The 22,524-nt window shown below is 43.0% G+C and overlaps 1 protein-coding gene across 1 annotated transcript in view; it reads right to left on the reverse strand.

The window, feature by feature from the left end:
* Positions 1–22,524, reverse strand: part of TSPAN4 (tetraspanin 4) — a 497,083-nt gene that overhangs the window by 173,213 nt on the left and 301,346 nt on the right. Inside the window, exon 2 of the mRNA XM_019519772.1 lies at positions 13,521–13,712. Within this exon, the coding sequence (XP_019375317.1) occupies positions 13,521–13,712 (192 nt within the window). The remainder of the gene's footprint in view (positions 1–13,520; positions 13,713–22,524) is intronic.

The raw sequence follows: 22,524 nt of genomic DNA on the forward strand, positions 1-22,524 counted from the left end.
TTCCCATTTGTCTTAGCTATTTAGATAGCAAGCTGCACAGACCAGGGCTGTCTCTCACTATGATCTGGCATGGAATCTCATGCACTACAGTTCTGATGTTATTCAGCACACTTGTAATGCACATATTAAATGATATAATCTGTAGTTATTCAAAAACCACAACTGTATTAGGGTGGTAGAATTACTTCATGGCTGCATACCATCAGGTATCATAGATTCCTGCTAGCCACAGACCTGGAAGGCATTGACAGCATGTAGACAATTCAACTCCTTAGGATAACTGCTAAAGATCTGTCTTTTAAGGGAGAAACTTTATTACCTGTCACCAACTGGTAGGCTAGCCACTGCAGGATGACCAGAACCGACCAAGTAAAAATATGTTTAGCAGAGAGCAACTATTGATATTCATGCATGGGCAGGTACGCACATATGCACACACATACACACATGCACTGCTAATGTTTGCCCGTGTTTTAAGGAAGATAAGGTTATTCTTTTTTGCCCTCCCCTGTTAAATTGCTAACCTCCCAATGACTATTCAGAGAATTAGACATATCACTCTTGATCACTGATGAGAATTCAAGCATGAAGCAAAATGAAAAATGTGAAAACCAGGCTTTTAAACCTTTTATTAAAAACAAAAAAACCCACAAGGATTTGGGACTAGGCACTAGCATCTTTAGAGAATGTCACTTTTCTTGCTTTAACACATGAAAACTTATGGCAGGCATATGTCAGATAAACACTCCCTGAAATTTAGCTTCCAAATGAAATTAAAGCAAGAGCTAACTACTAAGACTGAGCCACCCCACAAACCGTTATAAATTTATCTTCATAAGCTTAAATTTTAAAAATAATGCATTTGTGTCTTGTGACAGATGCAGGCAAGGTTAATAGAATCCTGTCATGGCAGATACATCTGGAAGCAAGGACAATAGCTTATTTTTTGCCGAGAAACTACAAATGTGGCTTTTGGGCATGTTCCAAGCATTAGCTGCCTGCCAAAGACTTGAAGATCATTACAAAGGTCCTGGGCATTTCTGTCAAGAGATGTCTCTTCAACAGGCCTTCCATCTGCTAATGTTTTGTTAAAATAATGCATGACTGTTGTACTTTTTTTGCCAGGCAACCTCCATGTGTTGGAAATATGAAAAGAAAAAGAAAACCATCTTACACAATTTGCCATGCTCAAGCTGTAAAACTGTTTCTTCGAGTGACCATATGACAAGAAAAACTGACTTCATAGTTTTTTTCAGCTTTAGTTAGTCTACCTCTAGCCTCATAATCAAATCTCTCTCTGGGTTTCTGCGCTGAATTGTTTTTCTTATGGGAAACTAACTTTGATTTTCAACTCATCAGACAGATCCTTAACATCAGTCAGGTCACTTGCACATCTCTTACTGGAGTAGTAGCTTCTAAGGAAATACTTGAACCCTTTTAGCTTGATGCATAATTTGTTTGAGAACCACTTCAGTTTCCTGAAACATTTTACTTGCAGTGTTGACTTCATAAAGTGGACTATGCCGAAATACCCCACTGCACAAGAATGTACGGGTGCAGATTCTGTGGGCCAGTGATTTGGCATCACTTTCATATTTGATTCCTGTGGGTTCCTTTAAGTTTGAATCATGGAAAATTGAAACTGAACCATTATAGACTTAGAAGATGTGGATCATAGAACACATGGCTCATATCAATTCAGGTTTCTTATAACATTCCACTTAAGAGTTTTAGAAACACGCTACATGTCAAATGGTTACATGTTGGTGCCTTGTATCCAAGTAATATAGTGAGGCTGCAGAAAAGCAGAAACACTTTGAACCATGTGAAAAAATACCACACTGTTAGCATAGCCACGTGCTGCAGCATCAAGTACAAGATTCAAAGAAGGTGAGCTGAATAGGACCAAAAAAAAAAAAAAAGGTCTCTTAGGGTCCCAAATTCTCTTCACTGCGTTAGTCTTTTTCATCTGCCATCCTGTCATAATGTGGAGCTTTCAAATCACTGAGCAAGATTCCCTCTTATTTTAACTGTTCAAGGAGAGCTTCTGTTTTGAAAAGTGTTGCCTAGCTAATGATCACAAATACCTTTAAGGTAATTTGTAAGAGTTTTTCTTAAAATTTTGTAAGTTATTCTATAATTTTGTAAGAGTTATTCTCTTATCACAGGTTCAGATTTTCCAAGAAATCCCGACAATTTCTAAAGTTTCCCCCCCATTGTGGGATAAACAGATCTTGCCCACCAATCCCTGCAGGGAGGTGTTTTTTCTATCCCATGCAGCCTTTTTTAAGCAACTTGCCAAAGTTGTATCAGAGAACTTATGTGGTGCCAGCTTTCTTTATCAATCACACACTCTCATTTCAGTCTAATTTGAAGTCTCTCCACAAATGATGGCTGTTGACATGGTCTGCTGATCTGACATATTTCACCAGTTTCAAACACTGTTCCTGGCTAAAGCAAAATCGGTGAAGTCAAACAACCTGCAACAAAGACAACAGAACCAGTCAAAGGGGAATAGAGAAGCCATTCTTGCTTTATTTGTTCTCCATTTCAAAGCTGGCATGGAAAATTAAAAGTTGACCATTTTCTTCCATTACTATCCAAAGGAAAATGCTCAGGATTTATTTGGACATGCCAAACACCATAAACTCTGTCATCAATTATTTGACAATTAGTAGGATCTCTCAGAGCAGCGGTGCTCAAAAGTTTCTTCCTCTGTTCAGCCCCTGTAATTGCATCAAGTTGTTATTGCTCAATGATATAACCATATCTACATATAGAAAAGCCTCTGTGGTGACATTTCTTCTTGTTCTCTTCTGTCAGACCCATCAGAACTATCAGAAGAAATAAACCTTCCTTATTAAAAAGGCTGGTTACAAAAGTAGCAATGTAGATGTTTTGGTTGGGATGACCACTCACAATTAGAAAATTCTGATGCTAGCTGATTTTAGAAATTTTAAATGTTTGACTTGGATTTAAGTTATTTGGTTTTCTTTCAGCTTTTCTTTTATTATGTTCAACTCCAAAAAGATTTTTGGGTTTTCAGAAAAAAATGTCACTTCCACATTCAATTTTGGCTGTAGCAAATTGAGTCTGTCACTGCAAGCTACTAGCCAAGTGCCTGTGTACACAGACACAAACTAATCCTGGAACATTTAAAGCAACCAAATACAGACTCTCTCATCCAAATAGAAAGTGCCGCCTGCTGTCTGCAGTTGTCCAACAGCAAGTTCTTCTGCATTTGCCAACTTTTAAGTTTTCACAAAAAGCAATGGCAGATAATAGAAGTTTCACATTTGCTAGACTCCTTTTTCGTTGCCCCTTGGCTTCTCACTAGGGAAGCTGGATCAGTTATTTAATATGCACATTTGATGCCTATTACAGTTGTACATCAGGTATCTGCTTCTAGACATAATTTAGGCTTTTAAGAGGTGCTGCGTATGCATCCTCAGTATCAGGTTATGTCTGTTTCCATCCCCTGAGTCCCTGGGAATGACGCTTGCACATAGGTTAGGGAAACAAAACCACCTCTTCCCACTGGGTTCAGCCCCTTCTCTTGTGTGCTTGCCCCATATCCTCAGCTCCCACTGGTTCCTCCTCACCAATGTTGTGCTCCACACAAGGAAGTGAAGAGAAATTACTTTCTTACCTCTCCATCTTACTTTTAGGCCTAAACAGAGCCAATACCATTTTTGCTTAAGGCAATGAGGAAGGATTATCGTTGTAGAGCAAGAGCAGAATAATTATTCCATCTGAGGGAAGGAAGTGGAGGTGATGTATCTGAGAATGCTGTGCTTGGTTGGTTCTGACTAAGACCTGTTCAAATATTTAGCAAGGAAAGAAAACCTCCCCTCATTTGACCTTTTATATGTTGTACACCCCAGCACCTGGAAAACTGAGGTTAGTCTTTATATTTGGCTCTAAGCCCCACAGCATCTGAGCATCTCTGTATTTATCCTGACAAAACCCTTGTGAGGTAGAGAAGTTCAGTTATATTCCTTTTGCAGATGAGACACAGAGACTATGGTCCATCAATAACTTTGACAGTCTAAGTCAGGAGTTGGCAATGTTTTTGTGTAGAGTGCCAAAAGAGCCGCAGCATCTACTTGTAAGATTTTGGTGTGCCAGGGAGGGGCCTGATCCCTGTTGTGGCAGCACAGCCTCAGCCCCTTCCCCACCATCCACCCTGAGGTGCATGTGCTTGCACTGTGGCAATGAGCTGGGTCAGGGCTCTGTGGACCCTGGTGCAGCTACTTGCAGCCTTCTGTCTGCCTGCCACAGCCAGCCTGGGCTCTGTGCTTGCCCCTGCCACCCACCATGGAGCCCAAGCTGCTTGCAACAAGTGGCAGGGAGGCTATAAGCAGCTGCACCAGAATCCACAGAACCCCAATCCAGCTTGCTGCTGGTGGTGGGTGCACATGTGCCTTGGAGCAGATGGCGGGGAAGAGGCCAGGGCTGTGCTACCACAACAAGGATCAGGCCCCTTGCAGCTCCCCCATCATCCACCCTAAGGGCTGGCCTGTCAAGCAAAATGTCTCCACATACCACACTGGCACACATGCTAAGGATTGCTGACCCCTGGTCTAAGCCTAACTGGCACTGATAGAAACCAGTATCAGAGGAAGGAACCTTAAATATTGTTGGGAATCTAGGCCTAAATGACTTGCCCAAGGTCACACAGGGTGCCTTGTGGAGAGACAGAAATGAAGTTCTGCTTTTTTACAGCCCAAGTGAGTGGTCTGATGACTGGGACATTCTTCCTCTTGGTGACAAAAGCAAAGACTAGTAGTGTACCTGACATGGGAGTACAATGCCTGAGAAGTATATATTGTCAGAAATGGTGATGGGGTGGGGGAGTGGAAGAAAACAAAGAGCACAAAAAGACTATATATTTCACTAACTCTCTATGGATGAAACCGCATCTCTAGGAATTTCATGGCAGTAACTAAGGGTCTATCCAAGGCACATTGAAGAAAATGGAAAGATTCTCATAGCAATTACCTCAGTAGGTTTTCTGGATCAGACCCAACACAAATAACCTACATTGCCATTGTGTACAGTGACTTAATTGTGATGGGAGAACAGGTAGACTAAAGAACCTGTTTGATTACACACACCATGCTTTTTGATTATACACACCATAAACCATGATTTAGGTAGGTCCCTATAGATATTAAAGAGAAATTAATACTAATCAAGAGTTTACTGCTGTCATAAGGTTAGCAGGACATTGCTTCCAGCATTTCAATACCCAGGAAAAGTCACAAAAAGGGGACAGGCTTTTCTGCCAATGTGAAGCAAGCTGAAGATCTTACTAACATGTTTGTCCCATCCACACTTCTGTTTGGTAGCCTAACATGAATATGGGGAAATGATCGGGAACCAAAAATGTTGCTTATGAGCTACTGTATATAAAGCCATGCTCCCTGGATCTACTATCTTGGTTAATACCTTGAGACCTAAGGGGATGTGTCCACCAAAAGGAAATAACTAGAAGCTCTTGCAGACACCAGGTTTTGGTTGGACTGCAGACCCAGAAAAAAGTGGCCACAACAAGAGACCCAGAAGTGCAGCTTAAGTGTACTCCTTATAGTGATGAGTTGGCTCAATCTAAGCTGTGGGAGGAGCAGCCCCAAACCAACCCCTGAGGACTGATTCCACATATCATTGACCATTTTAGAAATAAAGTGGTAGTGCACTGACTGCAGAAGTCAACAACTGGAACCAGGGAACAAAAAAGCAAGCTGCTGAGTGGGCACACACTAGGAAGCTGTCTCTTCCCCATAGCAAAATAACTTGGTGATCATACAACCTGTTGCACAAGCAGTGTAGTAAGGCAGTCATATGAGTGTAAACACAGTGCGCATTCAGTGGAATTTACTCAGTGGAACCACAATATGCAACTAATTTAATGGGAGATGACTGAAGGGTGGAGGGACACCAGGACTGCCTGTGCCACAGATGAATCTTAGGTGGAGCAGTTCAATTAGGTGCCAGCAGGCAAACAGATATGGGTGAAAGTCCCACTGTTCTGACTGGCTGCAGTCAATGTGGACACCAGAGATGGCCCTGGGAATGTTGAAGGATATTCCTTTTGTTATGTTATCAGAGAAAGATGGAAGAGGGTTAATATTAGAGCATTCCAACACAAATGTGCCAAGGCCAGATTCAGTAGCCCACTGCCTACTCTTACAAGGAAAACTACATTTGGGGTAGTGGTTTCTATAGTCATGAATCCTACTGGAAGTTAGGAAACTCCAGCACAGACATGTTAGGGCTAAGGGCCTGCACTCAGCTTAGGGCCTGCTGAGAGCTGTCTCGAGTGAGTTCAACTGCAACCAATCCCTCTAGGCTAGGGACAGCCATTCAAAAATCCTGTGCCTGAATTGATTCAGTCTTTGCAGGTTAGTCTAACTGGGCTAGGCTAAATCAGTTTTGTAACCAGACAGACATCCCAGAAATGCAGGCACATGCTTGCAGTGGTACAGGAAGCTACAGCAGCCCTTCCTTCCCTTCCATAGCACTGAGCTGGGGGGGGGGAGGTGGCCAGGCCCGGGAAGGACACTCTAATTAGCCCAGCAGGGAATTGATAACACAGTGTTTATCATCCCTAATTCAGTGTTTATCACCCCATCAAGAAAACAACAGAGGGGCATTACCAGCTACCTCATGATTCTACCTGTTGATTCAGCACAGACTGTAGCCAGCATGTGGTCTGCTAGTTAATACACAGGCACCTCTCTACAAGGCAGAGAGGAGGGGGGAATTCCTGCTTAACAGGGGGAAGTGGGGAGCATCCCATAGTCTCTGGAGCTGCAGGCAGGGAGCAGAGGGGAAAGGCCAGCCCTGCTGCAGAGCAGACGGCCCTGCCCAGCCCAGAGAGCATGCCAGGATGCTGGCAGTCTCTGGTTTAACTCAAACCAGCAAGAGGTCTGGGACAGACTTTGCATAAACTGGTTTGACCCAAATCAGTTAAGTCTGATACTACATTCATCCAGGTTTATCTCAAACTGGTTTCAGCCATTTTCAAACTGGTTTATGTGCACTGAACATCTGCTCTCTTACAGGTTTAAACCAATTTCTGAACACTTAAACTGGTTTATGTGTAATGTCTAACCCTAGTCCTATTTGCTGCATGCATCCAAGATGCGTTATAAACAGGGCCTAGTTTAAATTGCAGGGCCAGCTTGTGGTGTGGTGACTCTTTTAATCTTGGAGTTCCCCTTGCGTGTGCCCTGCTGCTGACTCGCAGAGGAGCCCCACTGGCCCTGCAGCTCACTCCTGATGGCCAGGAGGCAAAAATCACAGTTTTAAATATGCCACAGGTTTTGCCTCCTGCTCAGTAAGCAGAAAGTGATGGGAGGCAAAAATCGCAGCATATTTAAACCACAGTTTTCACCTCCCAGTTACCAGGAGCAAGAGGAGGGGCCAGTGGAGCTCCACTGCCAATCAGTGAGGGAGCACATGGGGGGAACTCCTAGATTAAAGGTGCTGCTGTGCTGCGAGCTGAACCCACGATTTAAATCAGACCCTAGTTATATACCAGGTTGACAATGTTTTCTGGCCGAGTGCCAAAAACACTCACAAACTCGACTTGTAAGATGTTGGCATGCCAGGGACAGATGGCAGGGGGGAGCTGTGAGGGGCCTGATCCTTGTTCTGGCAGCACATCCCTTCCCCACAATCCACCCCAAGGCTCGCTTGCCAACCAAAAATCCTTCACGTGCCATGTTCTGGCATCCATGCCAGGGGTTGCCTACATCTGTTGTAAACCCAGTCCTTCCAGCTGAACTCTGGTTGTTGAATGCTTTACAGAACCACAGCTGTGCCTGGTCTCTGGCTATATCCTAGCCTTTTTTTCCCTGCTCTTGTTCTGTTTCCTGCCTCTACCCAGCTCCTCTCTCCTGCCTTCACTCCTATCAACACCAAATGTGCACAGCCATTTCCTTAAAGTTCCTTGAATTCACCTAAAATGCTGTTCACACTTTATTTTAAGTTTTCATAGTGCAGAAGAATCTTATGAATGGGTCTGTTTTTTCCCTGAGACCACTGAAGTAGTGACAAGGACTGATGAAGACAACGAACGAAGAAAATGGGCTGGATTCACTGCTGGTATAAATTAAAATTGCCCCACTGGAGTCAGTGAAGTGATGTTGCTTTAGACCAGCACAGGAATCTGGCTCAGCATATTAGCATGAATGGTTCATGACTACAGTACCCTGCCATGCAGAACCTACTTGTGATAATGCGTTTCATTCCTGCTTATGCCTGTCTGCTCCCTCTCTCCCCAGCTATTTAAAGGACTTCCCCTCCCCTCTTCCCTGCCAGACTCAGGCAATTATTATTATTTATACAGAAAAACACAGGGTCCTTGCACTAAGGAGGTCACAGTCTGGCTCTGACCAACTGAATCCCCGGGGTCATATGCTCCCACTCTAGCCCAACATAGAGGATAATACAAACAGATTAGATATGCCTCTTCTCCACTATCACTGTTTCTCTTCTCTACTGCTCACTCCCCCTATACTTCAATCACTTCCCCCTGACACACATCTCTGATCTTACCACTCCCCCTTTTTAGTACATTTGAGGGACAAGTTCTAAACCCCCACCCAGATGCACAGCATTTCGTGCCCACCACCATGCAGGTTCAACTTCAACACACAACCAGGTCCAGCACCCTGCATTTCTTCCCTTGCTCCTCCACTCCCCACCTCCAGCTCCCCACTCCATCCCTTTGTAGCTCCCACATTCCTAGTATCTCCACTTTCCTGGTTCCCTGCACCACCCACTCCAACTTTTGCTTCCTCAAGCATTCAAAGACTGCATCCCTGCTTACTCCTTCCCTACTTTCTGCCCAGTGCCTACAAGCTGTTTCCTCTCCTTTCTTTCACTTTAGGACACCAGTATGGGAACTCACGGGACTGGGCTCAGAGCCTCTACCCAGGACTATTGGAGTTCTCTCCATTCTCTGAAAGCTTAGAGGCAGCTAGCAGGAGAGAGGTGAAGGAAGTAGCTGCTCCATTCTAGCCACAGGAAGTGCAGGTAGCACCCACAACGGTTCCCAGTGCCACTTGGGATCACCATGCACATACTCCCCAGCATAATCCCCATCTTGTCCACAGCTGTGGCTATGAGAGGTCTTGAAAAACATTCCAAGTCCTGGAGCTTGATGGAGAAGGATGAGAGGAAGGCAATGAAAGTTTAGAGGAGAGCACTTTATGGTTAAAGCAGCAGGAGGGTAAGTGGATTTTAGTATCAGGAGAGCTTTACTGCTAGTAACAGTTAATATTTCATGATCTCATCTTTCTCCCATACCGTAGTAAGGAGAGAACAGAAGGGGGTAAATGAAATACACTATCCAGAAATACACAGGCATTCTGCTGAGTGGAAGCAGCATCTCTCAATGGATGTGTTATCTGCCAACCAGCTATGCCACTATAACATTCTTGGAAATAATCCTCAGGTTCTAATTACAGCATCTCTTCTCCTTTACAGCTTCCCCAAATCCTATCTCAGCAGATTTCAGCACTGGCAGAACTTGCTTCTGATGTATTCTGTGATGACACCACCCTCTGCTTCAAACTACCCCCTTGTTTTCCTTTGCTATTTGAGCTTTCATTTAGTAACTTCCATGCTTTGAAGCTCATCAGAGACTTGCTTTCAGCTGTCCTCAGAGACTCTGACTATCTCTGGTGCTTACCCTGCTTCCTACACTTGTCCAGCAGAAGCCTTCTTACTGATGTGAGCCTTAGATCTGGTTGAATACTAGAAAAAAAGTTGGTTAAATACATTGTCCAATAGCAAGGGACAATATTCCTCAAATAGTGTCTTCAATTTATACTATTAAACCACCACCATTAATGCACCATTTTCATTGGACCCCACTTAAGACCTCTTTCCCCTCCCCCAGTGCTACTAATTCTTAAGGTTGGCATTTCTAAAGGAAAGAGATGAAGGATGGTAGGTGCTCACATCTCTTTGAACTTCAACAGGAACTGGATGCATAAATCTCTCAGACTCCCAGTGAAATCCCATCCCAATTTTTTAGAGAGTTAGCATGAGAGATGCTATTAAAAAAAAGTTCTACTATGTTGTTTACTTCCTAAAATGTTGGCACTGACTCTACATGTGGACATATAAAGTCACTTCCTGTGATGATGTCTCATTACTATCCAGAAATGACCATCTCCAGGAATCACAGGCATACAATTAATAGAAATCCAAGTTGAGGCTAGAAATAAGGCTCATTTTTAAGTGGTGTTTAAGTACCCATCCCTGCACAGAGTGCTAAACAAAAACCTGATGCAGACAAGAAGGCCAACTCTTAAGTGTTCCTTTTACTGAATTCACATCCTGGTACTCTGCTGATTTGAATAAAAAGTTATTGGTAAAAGGTTGCATCGGTCCAGCTATTGAGAAGATAAACCAAAACACATTTTGTATACTTGGGGGCAGAGGACCCAGAATTTTACAACACCCAGAGAGATCCTAGCAGGAGCCCTCTTTGGCAGAATACAGGGTTGGATGCAACTATGAAAAAGGACTTCCGGATCAGGAAGGGGTGATTTTGTCTGGTGTCTGCACCTGTGTGGATGAGCAGCATTGCACTCAGTTATCTAGAGGAGAGGGAATAATACAAAGCACCTGGTTCCAAGTTCTCCAGTCATCAGCCATGATTTAAAAAGCACTATTTCAAAACAAGCCAAACAAAACCAGGGGCCTGAACTGGAATGTGCATATAAGAATAGTAGAAATAGACCCATAAAATGCCCTTAGTCCCCTTCCCTCCTTTGAATCCTGGGGAAGCAATATTAAAGTAACGTATGATAGCTCAAGATCTCATTGGCATTCAGTAGACGTTGGTAATTAATGGCTTATATACACAACAGCCTTCATTTAATCAAGATTATCTACAGCAGTGGTTTTCAGCCTGTGGTCCATGGACCCCTGGGGGTCCACAGACTATGTCTAAGGGGTCTGCAAAAGATGACTATGGTCAATCAGAAGTATGTGAACTCACATTTACAATTCAAAGGGGTCCACGCCTCCATTCAAAAATGTTTAGGGGTCTGCAAATGAAAAAAGGTTGAAAACCACTGATCTAAAGCATGAAATCTAAATGGATTAATTAAACTGCATTGAACCTCTGTGTGGACAATAATTCAGAATTAAAATGGCCTTAATTTGATTGATCTGAATTTACTCTGGAGATGAAGCAAGTCAAATAAATAATACCCTTTTTAAAATTCTGATTAAATACATCTAAACCAGGGTTTAATGCAGTTTAACTAATCCACTTTAAAAACTAATTAGGATGATTTTTTGAGCGTCCCTCAGTAAAGAAGCACAACATTTTACTCCTGTAAAAATCCCAGCCTGAGTGAACTGGCAGTCTGCATAATGTCCTGAGGGCAACAAATACAGGCAATTTTCTGCAATGAGATTTGGTGGATTAAGATCCAAAGGTAAGGTTTCTTCCAGAGCAGGGCTGTCCAACTTCTAAGTTGCCAGGAACCACACTCCCCTCCCCCTCAAGCCACACTAGCAGCAGTTGCATGAACCGCGCCTCGACTACATGCCTGGGTGCCCCCTGATTGCATTGTATGCCTCCCTGCTGCACCACGCACCCAAGCACCTCTGCCACTGCACTATGTGCAGGGTGCCTCCTCACTGCATACTTGGGCACCCTACGGCTGCATCTTATGCTCTCCCCGCCCCTGCTGCTGCTCACTCACCCTTAGCTTCCTGGCTATGAGCTCCCCCTGTGCACTATAGTGACTCCAGCACCCCAGGCTGCAGCCCCCCCATCCTCTGGGGCCACAACAGGACAGGAAAGTTGGAGAAAGTGGAAGCTTGAAGCAATTGGGGGAGCAGAGGCTGGGTGAGAAACCAGGGGCCGCGATTAACCCCTTGTAGGCTGCATATGGCCTGTGGGCCACTAGTTGGACAAGCCTGTTCCACAGGATTTTCATTGAGGTACTGCCCTGACTGCTTTCACTAACTGTAGCTGTGCCTTTTGACTGAAAAGAAAATATCTTCTCAACCTACACAGGGCTTGCACTATCGAATCATGTGCAGTAATATCAATCTAGCTTATTGCTACACAACCTAACAGCATAACCTCAGCTCAGTGCTAACACAGTAGATCAAGAGTAGCTAAGAACTGAGATCCATCCTACCCTTGATGCAGGAATGAACTTAATCTGGTGCTTAACCACAGATATGAAACCGTGTCAGGCCACACTGCTGCTGAACTGAGCTAGTAGCCACACGTCTTAGACCCCTACATTCTTCAGCTTCTGCACAGATACTACAATATAGCTGGGGGATCAGTTCAGACCCATTCCAAGCTTTACCCCCTTTTGAGTTTAACCTTACTGTCCTCAATCCAGTTTTGAGGTGAAGAACCTTCTACATTTCAGGATAAATAAACAGCAAGTTCATAATGGCACCACCTTGCTGATCCCATTAGAACAGACCTAGCACTTGACAAAACAGATTGTTGCTGGCAAAAGTTTATGCCTCTCTGAACCAGTTAGCCTCTAAGGGTGTCTTTACATGTGCTCCAGAGGGTGGGAGGGGGCACTTTAATTAGTGCAGCTCTTGGGAGCTACTTTAATTAAAGTGCCCTCAGCATCTCATGTATTCAGCTTCCCATGCTTCAAAATGGCGACAGGGGCATTTGAACTAAAGCTCATTCACTGAGCGTAATTAAAGCACCCCTGCTACCATTTTGAAGTGCAGGGACACTGAATACACAAGACGTGGAGGCTTCTGGAGCGTGCTGATTAGCACACTCCAGCAGAGTCGATGAATTGAGTCTGCTCTGACACGCTGTAATTACAGCGCATTGCAGCAGATGTCCTACATGTCTACAGGCATGCTAAGGTACCATCCTGCCCGGCTTTCTGGTTGTTAGAATTAGTCACCCAACACTGATCACAATCAGCACCAGCTGCAACAAAGCAAGTGTAGCAGTGGCATCAAAGTAAGTTTTGGTAACACATGCTAAATCACAAAGCCCTTACTAATCTTTCATTTAAGATCAGTCATTATGCTGGGACCTTTATCTGCTGACATCTCATCTTTTCACTGTCAATCCCATTTAGGCTAAATTCAAAATGTTCTCCCTCGTCTCCACTGATCCCTGTCCTAGGCCATCACATCACCCACCCCCACCAAAGTAGCCACAGAAGGATGAAGCTGTCAAAGCTGAGGGAACAAGAATAAAGAACTGAAGGTCATGCTGCAAAAGCCATCTGTATAAATCCCTCATGCTCCCAAGAGTACCAGGGAGCCCCACCCCTATTAACCTTTCCATGAGTCTCTTATGCTCAGTGGAAGAGTGTAATAGAAGCAGGTTTAGTCAGGCAAGAATAAGGTGGTGGTTACCCACACTCCTCTTTGCTCAAAACTGACCAATTCACTGCTTAAACACTGTACATTGCTCTCCATGCATTGCAACAACACTCAGACAGCTGATAGCATTGCTGATTAGGCAGTAGTTTTATACTCACACTCAGCAGGAGGCACTTATTTTCTTTGATGGCACCTATACAGCCCACAAAGCCGATGATCATCACGAAAGTCCCTGTGACGATAAGCAGGTTGGCAGCCGAGAGGGATGGGAAGGAGGAGGAGAGGGTAGCAAAGTTTCCTTGGGTAACAGCCAGCCAGATGCCCACTCCAAGGATCCCACAACCACCAAGCTGAGAAAACAGGAGGAAACAAATAAGGTCAGTCATAGGATCCAGGCAATTCTTATCATCATTTTCTATATCCCAGTGGTCGCTAGCAGTCCCACTGGGCTAGGGTCTGCATATATACACACTATGAGATAATCCCAAGCCTAAAGTGCTTTCAGCCTCAGCAAACAAAGGGTAGAGGAGGGCACCTTTATTATCCAAGCTTTACAGATAGATAGGACACTTGGGCACAGAGACAGTCACAAGAACAGAGGTCTCACTGAGTGTGCGACAAAGTCAGTCATAGAAATCTATATTACTTAAATCTCTTATTCCAGAGACCAGATTCAGAGGCCAGATCATGGGGGGTAGGTAGCTCACCCATGTCAAAAATTCCAATTACAGTCTACAAGAAAAGCAAGCAGATGGAAAAGATGGACTGAAAACTTTTGAAGTTGGAAGAGGCAATGATGCATAAACCATGAAGTGAAGATGATGATGATAACGACAAAAAGTTATTAAAAATTTAAAAATCAAATTAATCTTCCACAGTGAGGCACAGGTTCAACTAGTGAGTCCTAATTCTTTGTCTTAACCACAAAACCAGTCACTTCCTTTCTTGTTCTTGAGGGAGCAAAAAACACGTTCAGGAATCAAAGGTGGATTGTGGTCTGGTTGGGGGCTACAATGATACAGGCACAATTTAGGTATCTCCAAGAGCTGTCCAGAATACACCTTACCCTCTACACTACATCCACATATGCTTTTGCCTAGACATATCTTCTAATCCTTATACACATTTATAAAAGACTTGTGTCAGAACACCATACTTCTGTCCTAGTGAGTGCCTATGTCAGAGAAATTCTCTTGATCCAAGGAATGAGTGTTTATAGCAGGAAGGGGCCATAAGAGGAAAGAGAATTCCCCATCTTTCTGGTATTACAAATGGTAATAACACTCATCCATACTGTGGCTTAGTCAGTTTGTCAGATTGGCTCTCTGAGGAGAATATAAAGACTTCTTATCTAGTCTAGGAAAGCACAAAGAGAGATAGAAGAGTACATGGTTCCCAAGTTGCAATACCAAGAAGGGCTTGACTGAGAGGCAGGCGCAGCCATCATGGGAAGGGTAGGGAAATAGAATTGATAGCTATGTCCCACAAGGGAGCTTTTTAAAAATGCACACATTTATTAGCCTGCTGCTTACAACTTAGAGAAAGCCTGCAGAATGGTAACAATTCAAGTAAAGCTGAGCAATTAAATAGAATTAAACCAAAGGGGAATTTTGCATTATAAGAGTCACAGCAGAGCATCACTTAGGTTTCTTTCTTTCATTATTCTTCTTAAAATAACAATCTTTATGGAGCTTTATAATTGCACTTCATTATTCAAATTATTAAATGCTAAGAAATAAATCGCATTCATAAAGTAATAAGTCACATGTAGGAGCACTTCACTTAACTGTCTGCATAAAATGGATGAACACAAGAATATTATTAACCAAAACAAGGGGAAAAAAACACAGCTAGTACAAAACCCAGGAACCAGACCATGGAAATGGATCAGGGAAGGGAAAACCAAGTAAAATGTATCTCTCAAGTGCCTATTGCTCCCATCAGTTGTTTGGGACGGCCTGTACTGTTGCAATGCCTTTGTCTTTCACCCCATTCCTGTAAAAGGCAAGGCAAGCCACAGAGCTCAGAGCAGAAATAAAGGGGAGCATGCATAAACTTAAAGGTATTTTCCAATAGTTTAACCTGTTCCCTTTGCAGCAGTCAGCCTATTTTTGCAGGAAGCTTTAAGAGTTGTGACCAATACCTTATGCCAGTCTTTTGGGATTGAATTGGTGTCACAAAGAGGAAATGGATCACAAGTACCAAAACTGGATTCATCCCTGGCCCTTATATGGAACTCATCTAAGTCAGAGAGCTCCTTATGTCCTGTCTCCTGCGACATGCCCTGGACGAGCACCAGGAACACTAACTCATGCTAGCTCAAAGATACCCTGCTACATGTTGGCATCACCAAGGTTTCTCAGAATGCCTAATTTGACTAATCAAATTAGTGATTTAGTGATTAGAATGATCAAATGGGCTGAAAGTGCCCTGATAGGCATATCTCCAAGAACTGATGAGTCGACTTCGAAAAGCTATTAATAGAAGCAATGAAAGTGAACAATGGCTTCAACCTCCAGCATAAGAAATTAGGCTGGATATTAGAAGGAACCTTATGAACACGAAGGTGCTTAAGCATTGGAAAAGGCTACCTGGAGAAGTTGTGGATTCTCCATCCTTAGAAGTTTTTAAGAGCAGGTTAGACAGATATTTTACTGGTATGGTTTAATGAGGAATGATTCTGCCTTGAACAGGGAACTGGACTAGATGACTTTGTGAGGTCCCTTCCAGCCTTACTTTCCTGTGATCCTATGAGCAAAGGAAACACTAATTTGCCATCTAGAAAATTTTTTTTAAGAATTAAGACCTATCCAACTGTAGACCAACATCCAAAGAAAAGTGGAGTCAGACCAGATGAAAGAGCAGGAGTTAGGACTAGTCAAAATATCAGCTAACCCACTCCTGGGAAAAATCCTCAACTAGCAGTGGAAATAAATGCTAAGATCTTGCAGTTGTTTTCTTTCCCTCTGAATTTCATTATCTTATGTCTCAGCATCAACCTCTGAACACTGGGCACTCTAAGGCAACACAAATGTTTCAGCTAAGCCTCCCAAGTACAGATGCCCAGGAGCAACAGAGGTATCCATTTGCAAAACATTCAGCTAGCATCTTTCATGTGGTGTTTATGAAGCAATTTGATGGCACCAATAAAACTCAAGGTATTTCAGCTCCTTTAACGTTGTCATTGTTATTTAATTGCTTTGTCTGATACTAAATGCATCCAACTACATTCTGTAGGATATGAGCTGCATCTCGCTAACTAGAATTGTTCTTAAACAGGCTGCAATCCTGGCTTCTGTAATACCTGCTAAATTTTTAGGATATGAAGGATATTCTAAGATATGAAGTCATCCAAATACCATTTCCCTTAGGATAATAGGTTTCCTGAGGGTACTCCTCCTCTCCTCAAACTGGCATTTGATTCCACAGGGGCCTCAGAGCCTTTCTAACATCAAAGTTTAGCTGTTAGCATATTGTTTTTGTTTGTCAAAAAAAGGTCAATCACTGCAGATCCAACAGCCATGTACAATCTCACAAGATTGCATGAAGAAACAGAGAACAGTCTATGTAAATACTACAATTTGGCAGCACACAGCTCAAAACTTTTTGCCAGTTTGTTAGCATAGGCATATCACCAATGTATACCAGCTGATGATTGGGTCCATTGTCTTCAAAGGGAAGGGTGGAGCTGTTCATTAAGTTGATTGATCAAAGGCTGACAGCCTACAAACGCTTCCCACAGCATTCCAGTGTCTTGGGAAATGACTCTTTCAGCAAGCAAGCCGAATTCATTCCCCCTGGCTCACACCAGGGGATCACAGAAATGCTTCTAGCAGGAAATGGCATCACACAGAACAGCGGCCATACTGTCTTAATTCAGTTATGTTCATTTTCCTTGAATTACAACTCCCTCCTTAAGGGCCCCACACTGAAATCACCATCTACTAAGTTCTGCCTGGAGTGGCAAGGACTCCCAATCAGACCCAACCATACTATTCTTTCAGGTGTGGATGTCACAAAGCACTTAAGACGCATTTAAGTCCCCTTTTATAAACATCCCTTGAAATAAACTTTTAAGCACAGGTTTAAGTATTTTCCTGAATAGAAGCTCAAGGAAGCCAAAGTCTATCAAGGTCAATAGGGTCATGTCTAGACGAGTGCAGCTGTTTGTTTCCCGGGGACAAGTAGCAGCGACACATCTTGTGCCACTGCTACTTATCCCCGGAGAACACACATGCACTCTGGCACTCAGCTGGTTATGCTGGGTGTGGTAGGGAAGGCCAAGGCCAGCAACTATATTGGCCCTAGCAGCCTTACCTGGGGTCCTGGGGGGCTCAGGGAGTGTGGCTGTGGCAGGCCAGTCTCTGCTTTTGGGCAGCGCTTGCTGCTGCCCCTGCTTTTTTATGGAGTGGGGCTTTTTGACCTCAGAATCTCTCAAGGTTCAATCCCCCTGCTCCCCAAATGCTGCAAGGTAGCAGCGTAGTGCATGCCTGCATGCCGAGTGTGTGGTGCCACAGAGTGGTCTGTGATGCCACATACCGCACATCCACGCTCTTCTGGATACGGCCTAGGAGTCTTTCCGTCGGCATCAGCAGAGTTAGTATCTAGTCCCCATTGACCAAATGGACCAATGATGAGTAACTTGAAGTAGGCCCTTCTTTACCAGTCTCTGAGTCTACCAGTGCTGTTTCTCTCAACCAAAGACCCCAGGATTGAGACAGATCTCATTTATTCACATTAGTGATTTTGGAGCAATGGGAACCAGTGTAAAAATGTTGTCGTTGTTTCTCTGCTGCCTGCCTGTCTGTTTTGATTTCTTCCTCTTGATGCCTAAGAAGATCCAATTTACAGATAATTTTACTCGGTTATTTATGCTGTTCTTTGCCTCTTTTTTTTTCTCTCTCTCTCCCTCTGCTTGTTTGTGCCAAGGAGCTGGCGGAAGAGTGATGAGATGATAGTTCCTGACAGCTTTCAGAGCTTGCTACAACGTGAAATAAAACAAAAACAAAACCACTAATGGAGCTGCTTTTGATAGCTTTACTGCTTTCAAGAAGGCCCCCAAATTGTCACAGTGATAGCAGACACTAATCACTAAAACAAAAGAGCAACAGAAAGACCGCTGCAGTGGCTTGATATATTGGCAAATAAGTACAAGCCTGCATTGATTTCATGTGGTGTGAGAGAGCTGGGTCCTGTTTATCAAAGATGACACCTTCTACCAGATCACTGACGATAATAGTATTTGTTCTTTGAATTGAAAAATTCATAATGTTGTTTTGCCCAGTTATTTACTCCTTTGCCAATGATATCCCCAAAATAATCTGAAGGCAAGGTCTGAAGCTGATCACACCTCCTCGTACCAGTGTTTTGTTTCAATATTAGTAGATGTTTTATCCTCGTAGAGCAACTTTCTTTCAGAGAGTCAACAGTGGGACAGAGAAAGAGGATAGCTTTGCAGTTAAGATACTGCAGTAGGACTCAACAGCTCTGGATTAGATTCTTGACTCTGCCACAGACTTCCTGATGCAAATGAAAATAGCTTTATTCCTGTGAATCTCAGTTTTCCATCTGTAAACACGCATTCCTTTGTTTGCCTTGTCTGCTTTTATAAAATATTATATGCTTTTCAGAGCAGGGATATGTACAATGCATAACATATTAGAGCCCTGATCTTTAAAGGACCCCATAGGCACCACTGAAATCCATATAACAACAACAAAGTATATCACAACAAATAATAAATAGCTAGCCTAGATGGCTTGTGTGTGCATGTGTGAGTGTGCGTGCGTTATCCCTATGAATAAATGAGAGCATAGTAATGCACGATTGGTCCCATAAAGTCTCAGTGGTAGACCCTTAAGAAAGAGAATCTACAGGCACGAAAATGTTCTCACACCAAGAATAAATTCAGAGGAACTCCACTGACAACAGCCACGTTCCACCAGTGTAAGCATGATCAGAATTTGGGCTAAGGTGTCCTGATTCCTTGTCCCTGTACTCTAATACACAGAGCACACCTCCTCCAAGCAGCCTCAGGATCTCAGCCATGTTTAGACCCCAAATGCAACACTGTTCTCTTAGCCCAGGTAGAATCTGATTCTGTGTATGTCTATGAACCACAGCATGCATTATGTTCTTTGCAGCAGCATACATATAGAGGGCTGGATAAATAGTAGAAAATCAGATCTAGCTCATGAAACATGGGGAATGTTGTGTCTGTACAAGGAGTCTTTGCATGGAGACAATATAAAACATGCCTATCTTTCCAAAGACAGCTACTGGGAGGCTAAATACAAGCTGAAAGTGTGCATATCAAATCATGGAGAGACCCATCAAATTAAGAAACAATTGTGCTGAATTAAATGGAGCTCTAGCAGAATCAGATGAACCTGGAACAGAAATGAAATAGGCCCTGAATACTTGTACAAGGGAATCTTCTGTGCTGTGCAAACTGAAGAGAACAAAGAGGAAAAGGATATACATCTTTGGTGAATAAGCAAAAACAGAGGCAAGAGCTTATTATTTGTGCCTGAACCAGACTTCTTTGAGTTGGCTCCAGGTGCACTCTCTCTTTTGGAAGTCTGTAGTAGAACTGGAGGTAAATGATCTCTGTGGGCAGGGGGTGGAAACAGCACAAAAAAAAAAACAATTAAGAAGTCAAAGCCCTTTCCTAAATTTTACTTTTTTCACTCTGAACAATTGAAGTTAAGTTTCTTGCTGGGAATTTGGAATATGCCAGACTCCCTTTCTCTATATACCCCATCAGAAGTGAAATGCTGTTACCTTCCGGATTTAGTTAAGATGATTGCCTTATCCCAGCTGAGGCTCCCCACTCTGGCCCCTAGCCCAGGTTACACTTAAGATGCAATTCACCAGTTCTTTATATGGTAAGTAGTTACATGTCACACATTCAATCAATTAATAGTGTGATAAAACAAGGAATAAGCTACAAAGTTATCACACAAAAATGCATAATAAATTTGTGGCTGGTTCCTATCCCATCATTAGCTGAATGTGTGGCCAGGCTGGAGCTCCCACCCATGGAGTGTGACCCTGTGGCTGGAAGCCCTGTCAACTGATGGGGTTCCCAGCTGCACCATGCACCCCTGTGGATGGAAACTCCCAGCTGTGAGACCAAAGTGTGCCCTATGGCTGGCAGCCTGGATCAGCTGGAGGAGCTCCCAGCATCAGGAGCACATGATGCACCTCTGTGACTGGGAGACCCATCAGTTGACAGGGCTCCCAGTCACAGGAGCCTACTACTTGCCAGTGCAGGAGGAACCCAGATTGTGATCCCAGGTTCCCCCTGCATTGGCAATAAGGTGTGATGGGACCTGATACTTGACCCCACAGTCACGCTTCCTGCCATGCATGTGTGGCACAGCAGGAAGCATGACTGTGAGGACTGCACATCAGATTCCATGGTGTCTTTATGTGCACATCTTCCAGGTTCTCTGAAACATCCACACCCAACAGTACACATCCAGACAATAAATACATATATCATTTATGAGAACAATTTCCATAGGGAAATTGAGGACCTCCCCTGAATTTGCCCTGTCCATAGCCCATATTTATATAAACCTAGGGAATTTCTTGTCTGGCTGGTTGGAACTATCTGGCTAAACAGTTGGGAGAGGAGCGCTGGATTTACAAAACAACAAGTACTGAAACCCATTAAAATGAATACTCAAAACTGCACTGAGAAACAAGCTGTCAGCAAAGTCATTCACTGGTGTACAGGCATACTACAAGAACCATGGCTAAGGGCTGCTTTGGTGCTTTGCAATATGGCCTGTGGAAGATGGGGGAAGCATACAGCTGCACTGTCTTAAGAGCAAAGCAAGGATCGTATTGTGACTCCAGGAATCTGTGCCTAACCTTCTGCACAGATGTATTCCTTCTACTTCTACACTAATGCGAGTGCACAAGCTGTCATATTATGTGGGAACAGGATCAAGGCCCTGTCTACTTCCCAAATGTAACAATGCACTTCCAGGTAACTGGAGGACAAGAAGAGGGAAAGTAATAACTTGGTAGTGAATACTCTGCCCTCTAAACAAGTGCTTTATACAACAGAAAAAGGGGATCTTTATGTCTCTTTCTCCTGCACAAACAAGCCTTAATAAAGCCGATATATTTCTTCTCCAAAGGAGTTTTCAAGCAGTCTTCATAGTTATTTACATGTACAGAATATAGCAGTAGTTTATTCTGGTGGTGATAAAGCTTTGGACAGTTATAACAGGGTCCAAAAGTAAAGGTGGCAATCTATTCATGACACTCTCTCTCTCTCTCTCTCTCTCTCTCTCTTTTGGTGAAAAAATGTCTCATAGAATTACATCTTTAGAACTGTTCTAATGGCTTAGCCAATAAATTATTCAGACTGCAGTGCGTACATTTAAAATTGATCTTACGACATTGTAAACAAAGTAATCCCAAACAGCCCCCAATATGCACATGCAGTTGGAGGAATTAATTATGCAGCGACAGCTACACACTTACAATAGAGCAGGAGAAATTGCCTCATTGTTCATTATAATGATCTTGGTATCCTTAAGTGATTTTTTATTGGTTTTATTACATAGAAAGTGCATCTAATCAAGGATTCTAATATTATATCTGATTAATATTCCCACACCCTAGCTTCTCATTTAGATATACTCTGTCATCTTCTACCAAAATAAAAAGTTCTACTGATATTGGTAATGAATTACACTTGGATTCTTTCATGTTGCAGCAAATTTAATTCACATAGTCAAAGGTATTTTTTTTTAATTACCATTTCTAGACCAACACAAGAATTATGCTAAGCTCTTACAATCACACTGGCTATAAAGTTAATTTCCTGTATACATACTATATGCCATTGCCAAGTACAAAGCCAAATAAAAGTAAACAATGAAACATTAATGTCATGGTACTAACAAAATCACAGTAATAATTATCCTAGTAATCTAATGGATACCTAAACAATTGTTTCTTTTATTCCTCCAACTGTTCTTGCTTGTCAAACACTGACAGCTGCAAAAGCACTGAAAATCCTGCACTGAAACAGTTTATTGTATTGTAGTGAGCATAGGTTGCTAGAGAAGAACATGTAAGGGACTTATCAGTGGTTTAGCCAGGTTTTATTGACTATTTACTTTAGAAAACTAGTGTTTG

The sequence above is a fragment of the Gavialis gangeticus genome, unplaced genomic scaffold, assembly GCF_001723915.1.
Source record: "Gavialis gangeticus isolate Ggan-Ray unplaced genomic scaffold, GavGan_comp1, whole genome shotgun sequence".
Lineage (NCBI taxonomy): Eukaryota > Metazoa > Chordata > Crocodylia > Gavialidae > Gavialis > Gavialis gangeticus.